Here is a 13,192-nt window from a genome sequence, read left to right as displayed (position 1 = left end):
CTTGGGAGATCAAAGCAGAGGAGTTTGATAAAAACCAGATGAAGCATATCAGTACACCAAGGCATCTGTCAGGAAGGATGATGATTGGGATTCTGGCAAACAGGACCTAGACACCTTGCAGTGATTGAGCTGACCATGAATGCTTCTATGTACCAAGTTATTCTGGGGGGAAATGTGAGGGCATCTAACCAACAGTAGGCTAGCTAAAACCACAATGCAAACTAAAGTAGTGTTGGCTAATATTCCTCCCCGCCAATGTAAGACCTAAAACCTCACACAGAAAACCATCTACTTTAAGTTTTTGCTGCTAAAGGAGGCTCTACAAGCACTTAAATGTTTCAGACTATCGGTAAGTTTAGTAATAAAGATAACCCGAATAAACTCAAGGCCAGTAAATGGATTATTTCATTTACATAACAAATCGTACCCTGATCTAAAGAAATTCAAGCATGTACAACAACGTCACTGAAATCAATAGGTCTGAAAAGGGCGACTGAGTCATTAGTAAGGCTTTGGGGACCTTGGCAAACCGCAGAGACAGCAATTATCCACAGAGAAGATGTAGCTGTGGTGAACTTTCCCAGGAGTGGTTGGCCTACCAGTAAAATTCAAAAAGAACTTTAACCAATTCATTCACAGGTTCACAACAAAAAAAAAGCAGAACATCTAAGCCACTGGTGGCCTGGGTTAGGGTTCATCATTTTTGCATTAAGACACTAGGAGACTGCATCCATGGGAGAAAGTTCCACTTACTGGATAGTGTGTAAAACATAGACACCCTAAAAAATATATGGACATACTGGTCCTGTTTCTACGTTATTTTCCCCTGAACAATGTCTTTTTGTGTTCTAGACTGTAGTTGTTGTTTTGCTTACTCTTACTTTTTTTGACACAATACCAGCGTTGGAATCTGAAGTCAAATTCCTTGTTTGTACCCACAAACTTGGTGAATAACGTTGTTTCTTGTTATTTCAGATAATGAACATCACACATTAAACATTAAATACGGCTGTGGTAACGGGATGGGTTGAACGCTGCCAGTGCGGTCAGTTTATCCCTTTAGTAACTGGAGGACTTGCTACTGATGGAACCATTGATATTTCTCCCTAGTTTACCATCTCAAAGGAGAATGACGGCCATTAGGCTGACCCCATACCTATTTGAATATAGCCACAAAAGATATAAATATGTTTAGTAGTATACAAATTGGCTAAATTAGTCACAATTTGGGATAAATACTGCTAGATGTTGGCAAACTGCTTTCAAAATTATCCTTGACTTGTGTTGAATACCACAGCAAGAATTTATGGTACATACAACCCATTGGTTTGGTTTGCTTTGAGACAAATTTACAACAAAATCTACAAGGGGTTGGGCTCAAGTACCCTTGGTGCAGTGGGACCCTGGATCAAAAGCACACCCATAAACCCAACCCTGAATGGCTTGAAAAAAACAACAACAAAGGTTTCGGTGTGGCCTAGTCAAAGTCTGGATTAAACATGACATGACATCAATGTTGGTGCTGGATTGAGTAATTCTGCTAAGAATGAGTAAAATCCCTCCACAGTAATGTGACCCATTGCTAGTGTTTACAAACTGGCAACTGTTGCTGCAAAGGGTGTCACACTGTCTACTTCTATAAGTTTATGGTAGTCAGGATGGTTTTAATAGCTTATGCTCCTAAATAAATTCAACTTTCAATGGAAAACTGCCTTTTTATTTACTCTATCTGGGTTTAATGTTGTCATTTGATTGATGGTCAGAAACATTTAAGTGATTCAGGACACCGACCGATCTCTTCTCCATCAGACTGGGACTGGAAGTCCTCGTGTCTCATCTCTGAAACAGAACTTTATTTTAGCGCTCATTAATCGTAAAAGACGCTGCTGCACTTTTCTGACCGCCTTCAGCTGCCGTAGCCAGAAGCTTCCTGCGCCGTTACCATGGAGATGCGTCCTGTTGCCTAGGTTACGTAGGGAAAACGAACGCCGGTGGGAGAAAATGAAGGCGGCCGCGGAGCTTCTCGGCAATGAACGGGGCAACGAGGAGACGTTTCCGGCCGCGGACATGGAGGAGAAGCCGGGAGGCGCTGAAAGCTTCGGGTCTTCACCGGAAAGCCGCTTCAGTTCGCCGGAAAGAGCCGCTGAAGCTCTGCAGGGGGGCTCAGACTCTGAGGAGCAAACCCGGAGCCAGGACATTTATCAGCTTCCTGATATCACCTGTCTGAATATACAAACGTAACCTGAATGATTGTAAACTTAACATAAATGAAGGAAAAACTTTGCGTGTAAAGTTTTTTTTTTTTTCAATTTGATAGGATTATTATTATTATTATTATTATTATTATTATTATTATTATTATTATTATTATTATTATTATTATTATTATTATTATTATTATTATTATTATTATTATTATCCATCCATTATCTAACACGTGTATCCCTTGTGGGCTGGTGCCTATTATGAATATTATTATTATCATTATTAGTTATTATTATTATTATTACTGATTTGCAGAATACTAGTAGAATATTGTGTGTTTTTGGTTGACAGGTATGAGGGAGCAACCAGGGACGGACGGTTTCATGGAGAAGGTGTTGCATCTTTTCAAGGAGGACATGAGTACCAGGTGAGTTGACCGATGCACAGAGAGCTTGGCATTTAAATCCGTGGCACAGAAAGCAGCCGAAGTATTTTATTAAATATTTGCATAAAAATTGTTTTGTGAAGGGACATTTCTCAGAAGGCGTCATGGACGGACCTGGCACCTTCACCCAGGCGGACGGCTTGAAATATGAGGTAGGGTCGCTAAAAGTGATGAATTAGCAGTGGTGCTTGTGGCAACTACTGTGATGATTACGTTTCTAAATGCGTATCCAACACATGGATTCAATAGCTGTATTTCCACTGAGGAAATGGAATTGTCCAAGTGAGTTAAAATTTTGAATCTGACAGGGGGAGTTTGTGTGGAATGTGCCCACGGGCCAGGGCACCTTCACGTGGCCAGATGGTAGCACCTATGTGGGGGAAGTCTACAGAGGTATAAGACAGGGGATGGGAACCTACAAATGTGCCAAAAGTGGTGTGTCTTACAGAGGCCAGTGGCACCGGGGTAAGAGGCATGGAAAGGTAGGATTTGCTCATTTACCTTTTGTACTGTGTAATTGTTCGTCGTTTTAATTTTGTTTTCTCCAGACAGGGTCAGAATGATAGATACAGGCTAAAAGTTATACGCACACTCCCAGTAATTCATACACTTTTGTAGCCATCATCAAACTTCTGACACAGTCCTGGTTGGATATTTGAGCTCTCTTCTTCCCAGAATTTCTCCATCTTATTTAAATTAGTTGCTTTCCCAGCTTAGACCAGGCTTTTAAACAGACCCCTCATACTGACCGTACAGCTGAGGTTGGGGTCATTCAAGAAGTTAACCTACCGTATCCATTCTAGAGCAAGTTTGGATGTGTTTTGGACACAATTCTGCCGTTGGAAAGCCCAGTTGTGCCCCAAGTTTTAACTGTCTGGATGTTGGACTGGATTCATCCAAACAACTGATTTAATTTGTGAAAAGGAGCGAAGTGTAAAATGAAAAACAAGTAAAAATAAATTATATTCCCACAAAATTACAAATTCAAGCTGAAAAAACACATTTGCTAATAACACTTTTTTGTTTTACAACATTAATCATTTGAGAGCAATACTTAAGGTTAGAAAAGTGCAAAGTACTTCCAGTGATGATGTCTACTGTTTACTATACATCCTCTTGACCTTCAAATGGCCCAGCAGGCTCAGCTGATAGAAAACAACATTAGAACAATGAAGGTCGGGTACAAACGACAACTTTAATACAAACTGTAAGTGTGTCTCTGTGCCTGTTTTCTCTCCTTTTTTCAGTAAAGTAACTAGAGGTGGGTAGAGTAGCCAGAAACTGTAGTGTCGTAATAGTAGCAAATACTTCCAAATGATATTACTGAAGTAGAAGTAAAAAGTACTGAGCAGCAAAACTACTCCTAGAAGTTTTTATTTTTCAATAGGGGTTAGGAATCACCTCTGGGAGTGACCATGATCTCAGACCCACTGAATATGTATGGACCAAGCATAAAGTACAGGTCTGAGTCTGTGTGTGAAATTCTGGATCATAGAAAATCCTCAATAAACTCAAACTTGTATTCCCAGTTCTTGTTTTTAAAAATCAATTGAAACCTCATTTTGTAAAAATGTTATTAATAAATTCAAATTCAAGTAAAAACAAAACACTTCACCTAAAACATTAAAAGCTCAAATTTATCCTGGCACTTCTCCCCATGGTGGGTGGATGTGAAGTTTGATCCAAACTCTCTGTTTATTTAGGGTACAGTTTATTATAATGAGGACAAGACTTCTTGGTACGAAGGGGACTGGGTGATGAACGAGAGAGAAGGACGGGGAGAGAGGGGGTAAGTTGGTCAAATGCTCAGTTTCTAGTTAATATTACAGAGATGATAAGTCTTCTTATGCAGGTACCCATCTGGGAACGTCTACACCGGTGAGTGGAGGAATAATCAGAGACATGGTGACGGCACGATGACCTGGATGAAAGTGGAACAGCAGTATGTTGGGAACTGGCAACATGGAGTACAGGTGTGAAAGTTACACTGTTTTGCCAGCTCACATGTAGCTAGATCACAGGTGTCAAACTCAAGGCCCGCGGGCCAAATCCGGCCCGTCAAGGTAAATAATCCGGCCCTCAAGAGCCAAAAATAATAAAGTAGAGGCATATATCCTTTGAAAGTGTATAAAATGGCTAAATCTGTGCTTCCTGTAAGTGTAACTCACCCCAATATCAACGTTTTTTGCAGATAAACTGTATAAACGGCCTAAGGTTGCTACTTTTATGTTACTGTGCATTTTTTATACTTCTATGTGAACTGGAATGAAATTATGAAATGAAAAGTATCGTCTACACACGTGCAACCGGCCCTTGTAATGACTTCATGACGCCAAAGTGGCCCTATATAGAAATGAGTTTGACACCCCTGAGCTAGATGGTGTCCCTCTAAAAGCTGACATGGAAATAATCTGCAGTTCACTTTTTTAATGGGACACTTCAGTCATTTTGCTACAAGGTTCAATGTTTATCTAAACCCGACTGACGTTTCAGTTCCTAATCTCCCTGGCTCTACTTTTCTTCCAGCATGGTGTGGGCACACATATCTGGTTTTTGAAGCGAGTTAATGGATCCCAGTATGCTCAGAGCAACCAGTACAAGGGCGATTTCTTTGAAGGTCGGAGGCACGGGAAAGGAACCTTTTACTACGCTGGTGGCGCGACCTACACAGGAGAATGGAGGAGCGATAAAAAACACGGACAGGTTGGCCAGTCATGCAGTAGTGTCCTTCCGGGAAAAACAGAAGCTTTGAAATAAATCAGAGACAGGCACTGGCAAATGTTTTGGCACCCCTGGTAAAGACAAAGAAAGTACCTTGAGATTTTTCTGAGGTAGCATAATCTCATAATTAAATAATAGTTGTTAACAATTCCAATTATTCTCACTGGCATTATGAAGTACTCCCAACATTCCCTACTGTTTTAAGTTGAACAGGGGGGCCTCGCGTCTTTTAGCAATCCATGACCTCTTGGTGTCTACATGTTTAAATACAACACAGCAAAGAGACCCATGGTCATGAGGACACCAGGACTCCCTAACAACCATTCAACGCTACATGCCAACCAGTTTTTTGGAAGTGATTCCAGAAAAAAAGCATTTTCCATCCCACCATCACAAACTTTAAACATGTGCCGTTTGATCTGCTTGATGGGGACTTCAACCAGAACCGTGTGCTTTGACTAGGCGGGACTAAGATCATCCCAGATGAATTTGGCATGAAATAAATAATGAACATACAAGTGCAGCTCAAAGAAATTAGAATATCATGGAAAAACTTCTGTATTTTTGTAACTAATTTCAGGAAGTGTTTTGTATAGTCAGCACACATACTGTGGAATATTTCCAACTTTTATTTTGGGTTTTCATTCTCTGTATGCCATCATCATCAAAATTACAACAAAGAAAGGCTTGAAAATGTTCCCTCCATCTGCAACGAATCTTTATAATAATTTCAGCTTCTGACATGATTGACAAAAAAATGTCCAACATTTTCACGACATTCAAACTTTTTTGAGCTGTACTTGTACGTGAAGCAACTTGTGACGTGTGGACTGCTTCAGATCCCTTGGTGTCCACACCTCAGAGGACCTGTCATTGACCTGCCACGCCACAGCACTCGCAAAGAAGGCCTGGTCATCACTGTTAGTTTCAGTAGCAGCACAAAGCAGGACAGAATGCCTCTTCAGAGGGTGGTGTGTTCAGCTTAGTGCAACATTCGGACCGAGCCCCCCGGCCTGAGGTCCGTATGGACAACGGTGCTGCTCAAGGGCATAGAAGACCGTCAAGGACCCTAGCCTCCCCAATAACTGATTGTTTTCTGTTACCGTCTGGGACGCATTTTTGAGCTTTGAAAACCAAATCAGAGAAAACTTTCCACAAGCAACCTGGTCTAATCTGTTCATGCATGTGTGAGGGTATGGATATGCTAAATAATAGTAGTTATAATATGTTTGTAGCACAACACAAAAACAGTTCACTTTCTTCCTGGGACATCTCAGTCCCCAGAAATATATAAATACTCCTGAAAAACCTGATGGATGAGCACATGAATCTGGAGAATGTAAAGAGGTTGTGTGGAAAGCCAGCATGGGATTAATTTCCACTGTTATGCTGATGACACTCAGCTATATTTATCCATAAATCCTGATGAATCCAATCAATTACTTCGACTACAGTCATGTCTTGATGACATCAAAAGCTGGATGACTTTAAAGTTTCTGCTTTTAAATTCTGACAAGACAGAAGTTGTAATCTTTGGACCAAAGTCCTCAGAAAATAAACCTCTCAATAAATCACTTAATCTGGATGGCATTTAATTGGCCTCTGGTAATAAAGTTAAAACTCTTGATGTTATTTTTTACCAAGACCATGTATCCAGGGTTTCCTTTTTTAATCTCCGGAATATTGCCAAAATTAAAAATATTTTTTTTGTCCATGAGTGATGCTGAAAAACTAGTCCATGCATTTGTTACTTCAAGGCTGGACTATCGTAATTCTTTATGAACAGGAAGTCCACAAAATGCAGTTTTGAAGCCTTTAGTTGATCCAAAATGTTGCAGCATGCATTTCTGATGAAAATTAAAAAGACAATTTCTCCTATTGTAGCTTCCCTTCATTGGCTTCATTTAAAATACTCCTTCTCACGTATAAAGCCCTTAATAATCAAGCTCCATCATATATCAGAGCTCTGATTACCCCGTATGTTCCTAACAGAGCACTTCGCTCTCAGACCGCAGGTCTGCTGCTGGTTCCTAGAGTCTCTAAAAGTAGAATGGGAGGCAGATCCTTTAGCTATCAGGCTCCTCTCCTGTGGAACCAACTCCCTCCTCTTTCAGGAGGAGTGAATGCTGCTTGTCAAGACTTGATGCAACCTGATGGGTTTCCTTAGATAGGAGACTCTTTGTCCAATATGTCTGAATGATATGATTGAATTTGCCTTTGTAAAATGCCTTGAGATGAGATGCATTGCGAATTGGTGCTATATAAATAAAATGGAATAGAAATTGAATTGAACAGAACAGTCAGAGATCACTTTCTGTGTGCTGAAAGCTTTGTGACATTTTACAGGACAAGACTAAGCTCTGTTCGGTTGGATTGTAGAAAGTGACACTAATTATACAGTTATTTCTTTCAATGGGTTTTCCCCCTCTGAATAGATCGAACGTAACCATGTCAGATTATGCTACTGGAATAGGTGAATTTAAGGCTTACACATAACTACCAGAGCTGCCAGTACATTTGTCCATGTCTATACATAGAAATATGTTAGAAGAAACTATCTTGTTCAGTCTGTGGAAATCTATTAGGAACAGTTTTTATCACTAAGGAATTCTTAAGATTTATGCTTTAATGCAAATACTAAAAACGTGTGCACTGTTCGGATTTCAGGGCAAACTCACTGCCAGGAGTGGCCGTGTATTTGAATGCGAGTTTGATGACGATCTGTTGATAGCCAGCTTGAATGAAGACAGAGCTCCAACACCTCTTGGTAAATAAGTAGCTCATTTAAATGCACATTCAAAATACGTTTCAGAATTTTTACTGTTTAAAATGATCATTACAGGGGCCCCTCCTTTGTTGGAGAGCGACTCCTCTATAATAGGACCTCACATGGCCCTCAACATTGAAGGTATCCTGGACAAGATCCCAGAGAGAGACCGAGAGACTGAGCGCAAGCAGGTCAGCTGTCGCAGGCGTCATCCTGAACTCTGCTCTGCAACTTCTTTTCCCCGTCTCCCCTCCCTGACGCTGTGGCTGCCGTGTCACCAGGTGGAGTGTGCGGTGCTGAGCCAACACTTGGAGCTGAGGCTCATATTTGGTTTCTACAGCAGACTCGGCCGGTCCTATCCTCCTGACAACATCTTCCTGCTGTCCCGCCTGCAGTTCTGGCGTCTGCTCAAAGACTGCAAAGTCCACCATCACGGCGTTACACTGGCACAGCTGGACCGTTTCATCCGAGGTGAAGCACGCTGTTATTTACAGGACCGACAAACTACAACAGATGTTTAGGCGTTATTGTATTAGTGTTTTCATTCTGTGTTGCAGAAGAGGCAGGTTTAACAGAGGTGCACTCTCCTTTCACATCCATGCAGCTTCACGAGTTTCTCACAGGTCTGGTAATCGTGGCCTATTACATCTACAGGAAAGATATGGCGTAAGGAAGGAATCTCTTCTGCTAGATATAGTGCATTGCAAAAGTATTTGGCATTATTGTGTTTTATTCAGAATTTATGTAATAGACCAACAAAATGTAGTACGTACTTGTGAAGTGATTTTCAAGATTTTATGCTTCCCTGTCCCTGCTCAAAGAAGAGCATCCCCACAGCATGATGCTGCCACCACCACCTGTTACTGTGGAATAATGTGGTGATGTGAAGTATTAGTTTTCCTATAAATGTAGTATTCTGTTAACCCGACAAGCCAGAATGATAATGTGTAGCACTATACATTATCAATCTGGGTCTGCTCCCATTGGATCCATTCAGGGAAAGGAGGGACATTCGGCAGCAGTTTCCGAGCTGATTGGGTGAAGTGACACCTAGAGCCCACCTGTCTGCCATTCAAAAATGCACAAAGCTATTCTTGCTGTTCTTCATTCAAAGATAAAATGATTGATTCTGACTAAACAGATGTGACTGCAGCAGCTACGCGTCCTCCTGTTTGTTTTGGTTCAGCTGTGAGCTCAGCAGCTCATGCTTTCCTCACAGCTGTATGTCCCGCCTTAATCCCCCCAGAGCAGCTTCTTATGCAACTTTACTGTGTTCAAAACTTTGAGGGGTATAAATATTTTAGAAAAGAATTATAAAATAATGAATTTCTTCTCTTAAGGACAATAAAATGTTATTATGATCTAACTGGGTTTGGAAAACTAATTGCAGATGTTCTAATACAATTGTCTAAAATTAAAATAAAATAACCAGGTTTTTTTCTTCCAAAAATAAAGCAGGCATGATAATCAAACAAATAAAAAGAGGAACCCAGCTCCTTCTCTATTTACAGGTCACAGAAGCATTGCCTGGCTGCCTGCCTGTCCAGATTGATGACGGATGACATCCTTCCAAATGCGAGAAATGTGAAAGGTACTGACTTTACTTTATACAGAGCAACCAGTGCAAGGGCGATTTATACAAGGGCAGACTTATAGTTGCAGTACAACATTTACCAGGGAAATAAAATAAAGAAATATAAAAGAAAATTATCATATATTTATATAAATGGACCATTAAAATATGTTTTATGTAATTGATCTTTTATGTGTCCTTGTTTTGTTTTGTTTTTATCTCCTATAGAATAGTTGTTATGTTATGGCGATTGTACTGAAACAACAATTTCCCTCTGGGATTATTAAAGTATTTCCGATTCTGATTCTGATTATATTTCATAGAAAAAAATCCAAACATCATACCGGGGATTGATAAGTGTATGAATACTTTTTGGGGTCTAAACAAGAAAAAAAAAGTCATAAAGTATGTCCAAACAAGTATGCACAAATATAAAATTAGACATGCTTTTGACTCCTTTTAGAGTGCGTATTATTTATCAACATTGTTTTAATATGTATATATTGAATTTGTTAATATTAACTGTGCAAATTAAATGTTTTATTAGAATACATAAAAAAACAAATTATTAAACATATTTATTGAATATAGGTAAAATAATAATGGATAGACAACATCTGCCTACACACTGATAAAAGCATGTTAACTGTAGTATTGTGTAGTTTTGAGCTGAATTTATAACTACAGCTGCTTTAATCCAGGTTTCCTGTTCAGGCGGCCAGATTTAACAGCAGAGGCTTTGAAGAAGGCAAAGAGGTGCTGGGAGATCTTTGATCATTTCTGCAGGCTCTACGGAGCCCACAGAGACCTTCCATCCATGACCTGCAGACAGCTGCTGTGGATGTTCAAGGTGCCACAAGCTGCATGCTAACAAACACTGAACACTTCACATTTCACCCAGTTTCCCAGTTTCAGTGTATTAATGATTGAAATATTAAATATGTTTCACTGAGATTTTGTGTGATAAAACAAAACAAAGTAGTGGGTTATGCTAAGGGAAATGAAACTGGCTTTTCAAACTTTGTTTTAAAAGACCAGACAAATGTGGTGTGGAGTTTTATGATGAACCCCTGAGTCTACACTCTGAAGAACCGCCTTCTGCTGCCAGTCTTTTGGGATAGGCCTCTACCAGCTTCACAGATCTAGAGACTGACATGTTTGTCTGCTCGTCCTTGCCAAACAGCTTAAACTTCGTCAGATTGGATGGAGAGCGCCTGGAAATGTAGATTTTTAAATCTAGCCACAGATTAAGTTTTGTGCTTTGACTCATTGGTTCTTACAAATGAGCATGCTGTGATCTAAAGCGTCCCATCGTAGCTCTGTCTGGATGGTTAGGTTGTTATCGTGTTGGTCTCTCGCAGCCTGTTTTCCTTCAGGATTGCTCTGTATTTAGCTTCATCCCCATCACCTCTAAGTATTTCTCTTGATTCTGACAAAGAGAAGCCCATACAGTTTTGTTCAGAGTGATGTGCAGTGTTTCGCCTGTAGGCCAAAATCTATTTTTTAGTCCAACACAGCACCTCCTCCCATGTGGTTGCTGGTTTTTTCTAGATGGCTTGTTGGAAACTGCAAATGGGACTTCTCTTCTTTTAGCGAAGGCTTTCTTCCTGCCACTCTTTTATGAAGACCACGTAAAGTGCATAACTGATAGTTGTCCTGCCTACAGATTCTCCACCTGTGGGTCTCTGCAGCTCCTCCAGGGTTAGACTGGACTGCTTCTCTGAACCTCCCTTAGTTTAGGTGGATGGCCATGTCTTTATGTCTGTGACATACTCATTCCATTTTCAGATGCTAAATTGAACAGAGCTCTATGAGATGTTCTGTTGTTTTCTAACCTAACCCTTTTTAAAACTTTACAACTTTCTGCCAGGCATGCCTGCTGTGTTCCTTGGTCCTCATGATGCTGTTTGTTCGCTGATGTTCTTTATCAAACCTAAGGCCTTCATTATTTACTCATTAGGAGTCTTCTAAAAGGCATCATTGTAGTTGAACTTGATTTTATTCAGACTTATCGAAGTAGAGGAGCTGAATAAAAATGAACCTGACACTTTAAATTTCCAGTTGTAGAGAAATCTGAACAGCATTTTTTCCTTCAACTTACCAGTGATTTGTCTTTTTAACATAAACTCCCAATGAAATACATAAGAGGGTCCCATGAGTTAAAATGGGGGGAAACCCACTGTCCTCAGCAGTAGCTAATCCCACTAGCGTCTACCCTACAAAGTCACTGACATGTTGAAGGCAATGGGTTAACGGATGTATTCTTTCCTTCCCAGGATCTCAGACTGTTTGATCATCAGCTGACCACAGCGAGTTTACTGGAGCTCATCACCGCAGAGAACGGAGGCTGCACCAAGCAGCCGTCCTGCGTGGAGCTGGAGGTCTGCCTCTGCATGAACTCATCCGTCAATTCCCAGAGACAGTGGAGGGATTTTAAAATGAGCAAAACGGGATTAGCTTTGCATTTCTAACCAGTAGATTTCACTAATGGTTTGTGCTGATCCCTATTATAGATGGTGTTCCTGGAATTCTTTGAGGTACTTCTGGGCTGTGCAGAACTAAAGTTTCAGCAGGTTCCTGATGCTCTGGGGCAGGGTCTGGTCCAGATCACGTCTCACAGCGCCACTACAGAGAACTCCCCTGACGTGGAAGCATATGAGAAACAGGTGGAGGAGGTCAGAAACTCCAATCTACCTGATTTAATTCGGAAACAACAAAAGGTGCTACCCAGGCCATTAGACTTAAAAGTTGACACCCTCCTTTTTTTTCCCTGGGTATATTTGTTTGTAAAATAAACTCCCACTGAGAATTATCTTTAAGAATACTCTTGTCTAGCATCAGTATAAAACATAAGCTAACTAACCATGTGCTGTTACAGAAAGGAAATGTGCAGGATGTGGGGGATGAAGAAGTCCAAAATCAAGACCTAATGTCGCCACAGCTTGCAGGTTTGGCTTGTTTTAGTTGTGTTGACTGCACTCGTTCATTTCTTCCTACACTATGTTATTTTGAAACTGTTTATAATGTGTTATACAGGTTGTAGTCAGAGTAAAAATGACAACTGGTTGGGGTTTGTGTGAAAAACCCTTTATAAACTGTTTTAAATCCATGTCTGAGGTGTTTGTGATTGCCTCGGAAATCTGAGAGATGCTTTTAACTCAGACCAGCAAAGCTTTGCTCTAATTACATCTATTTTTTATTTTATTTATTTTTCTAGAGAACTTCCAGGAGCATGAAGATGTCAGTATAAGCGGAACAGGGCCTAGAGACCATCAAGTACAGAGCAGGAGCCTGGCTGTCCAACGGTTTTTTAACGACTGCTTCTTCCCGGCCGTTGACCATCACTGGTTGGTTACGAGGCAAATGGAGATCACCCAGGAGGTTCAAGATGGCAAAGAATTTCAATGTAGAGAAAACTCAATCTGAGAGTTTTTTCTATTTGATCTGTCCGGCTTAATAAAAACTCTGATGGGCAAATAAA

General features: G+C 40.5%; 1 protein-coding gene across 1 annotated transcript; it reads left to right on the top strand.

Moving 5' to 3' along the window:
- The first annotated feature begins 1,978 nt into the window (after nt 1-1,978).
- Nucleotides 1,979-13,192, top strand: rsph10b (radial spoke head 10 homolog B). The gene is made up of 17 exons (XM_021309218.2): nt 1,979-2,237; nt 2,557-2,632; nt 2,734-2,802; nt 2,959-3,132; nt 4,354-4,439; nt 4,503-4,623; nt 5,177-5,353; nt 8,039-8,138; nt 8,214-8,329; nt 8,420-8,609; nt 8,696-8,804; nt 9,650-9,729; nt 10,413-10,561; nt 11,988-12,092; nt 12,225-12,386; nt 12,590-12,659; nt 12,929-13,192. The coding sequence occupies exons 1-17, from the start codon at nt 2,002-2,004 to the stop codon at nt 13,135-13,137; spliced, it is 2,229 nt and encodes a 742-aa protein (XP_021164893.2). The 5' UTR covers nt 1,979-2,001; the 3' UTR covers nt 13,138-13,192.

The sequence above is a fragment of the Fundulus heteroclitus genome, chromosome 10, assembly GCF_011125445.2.
Source record: "Fundulus heteroclitus isolate FHET01 chromosome 10, MU-UCD_Fhet_4.1, whole genome shotgun sequence".
Taxonomy (NCBI): domain Eukaryota; kingdom Metazoa; phylum Chordata; class Actinopteri; order Cyprinodontiformes; family Fundulidae; genus Fundulus; species Fundulus heteroclitus.
The sequence above is the reverse complement of the archived record's forward strand: the minus strand, read 5'-3'. Positions and strand labels throughout refer to the sequence as shown.

Excerpts from the sequence above, each read along its gene's own strand:
- rsph10b (XM_021309218.2), top strand. The coding sequence starts at position 2,002 with ATGAAGGCGGCCGCGGAGCTTCTCGGCAATGAACGGGGCAACGAGGAG. Across the intron at positions 2,238-2,556 it reads ACCTGTCTGAATATACAAAC|GTATGAGGGAGCAACCAGGG; the intron begins GTAACCTGAATG and ends TTTGGTTGACAG. Across the intron at positions 4,624-5,176 it reads ACTGGCAACATGGAGTACAG|CATGGTGTGGGCACACATAT; the intron begins GTGTGAAAGTTA and ends CTTTTCTTCCAG.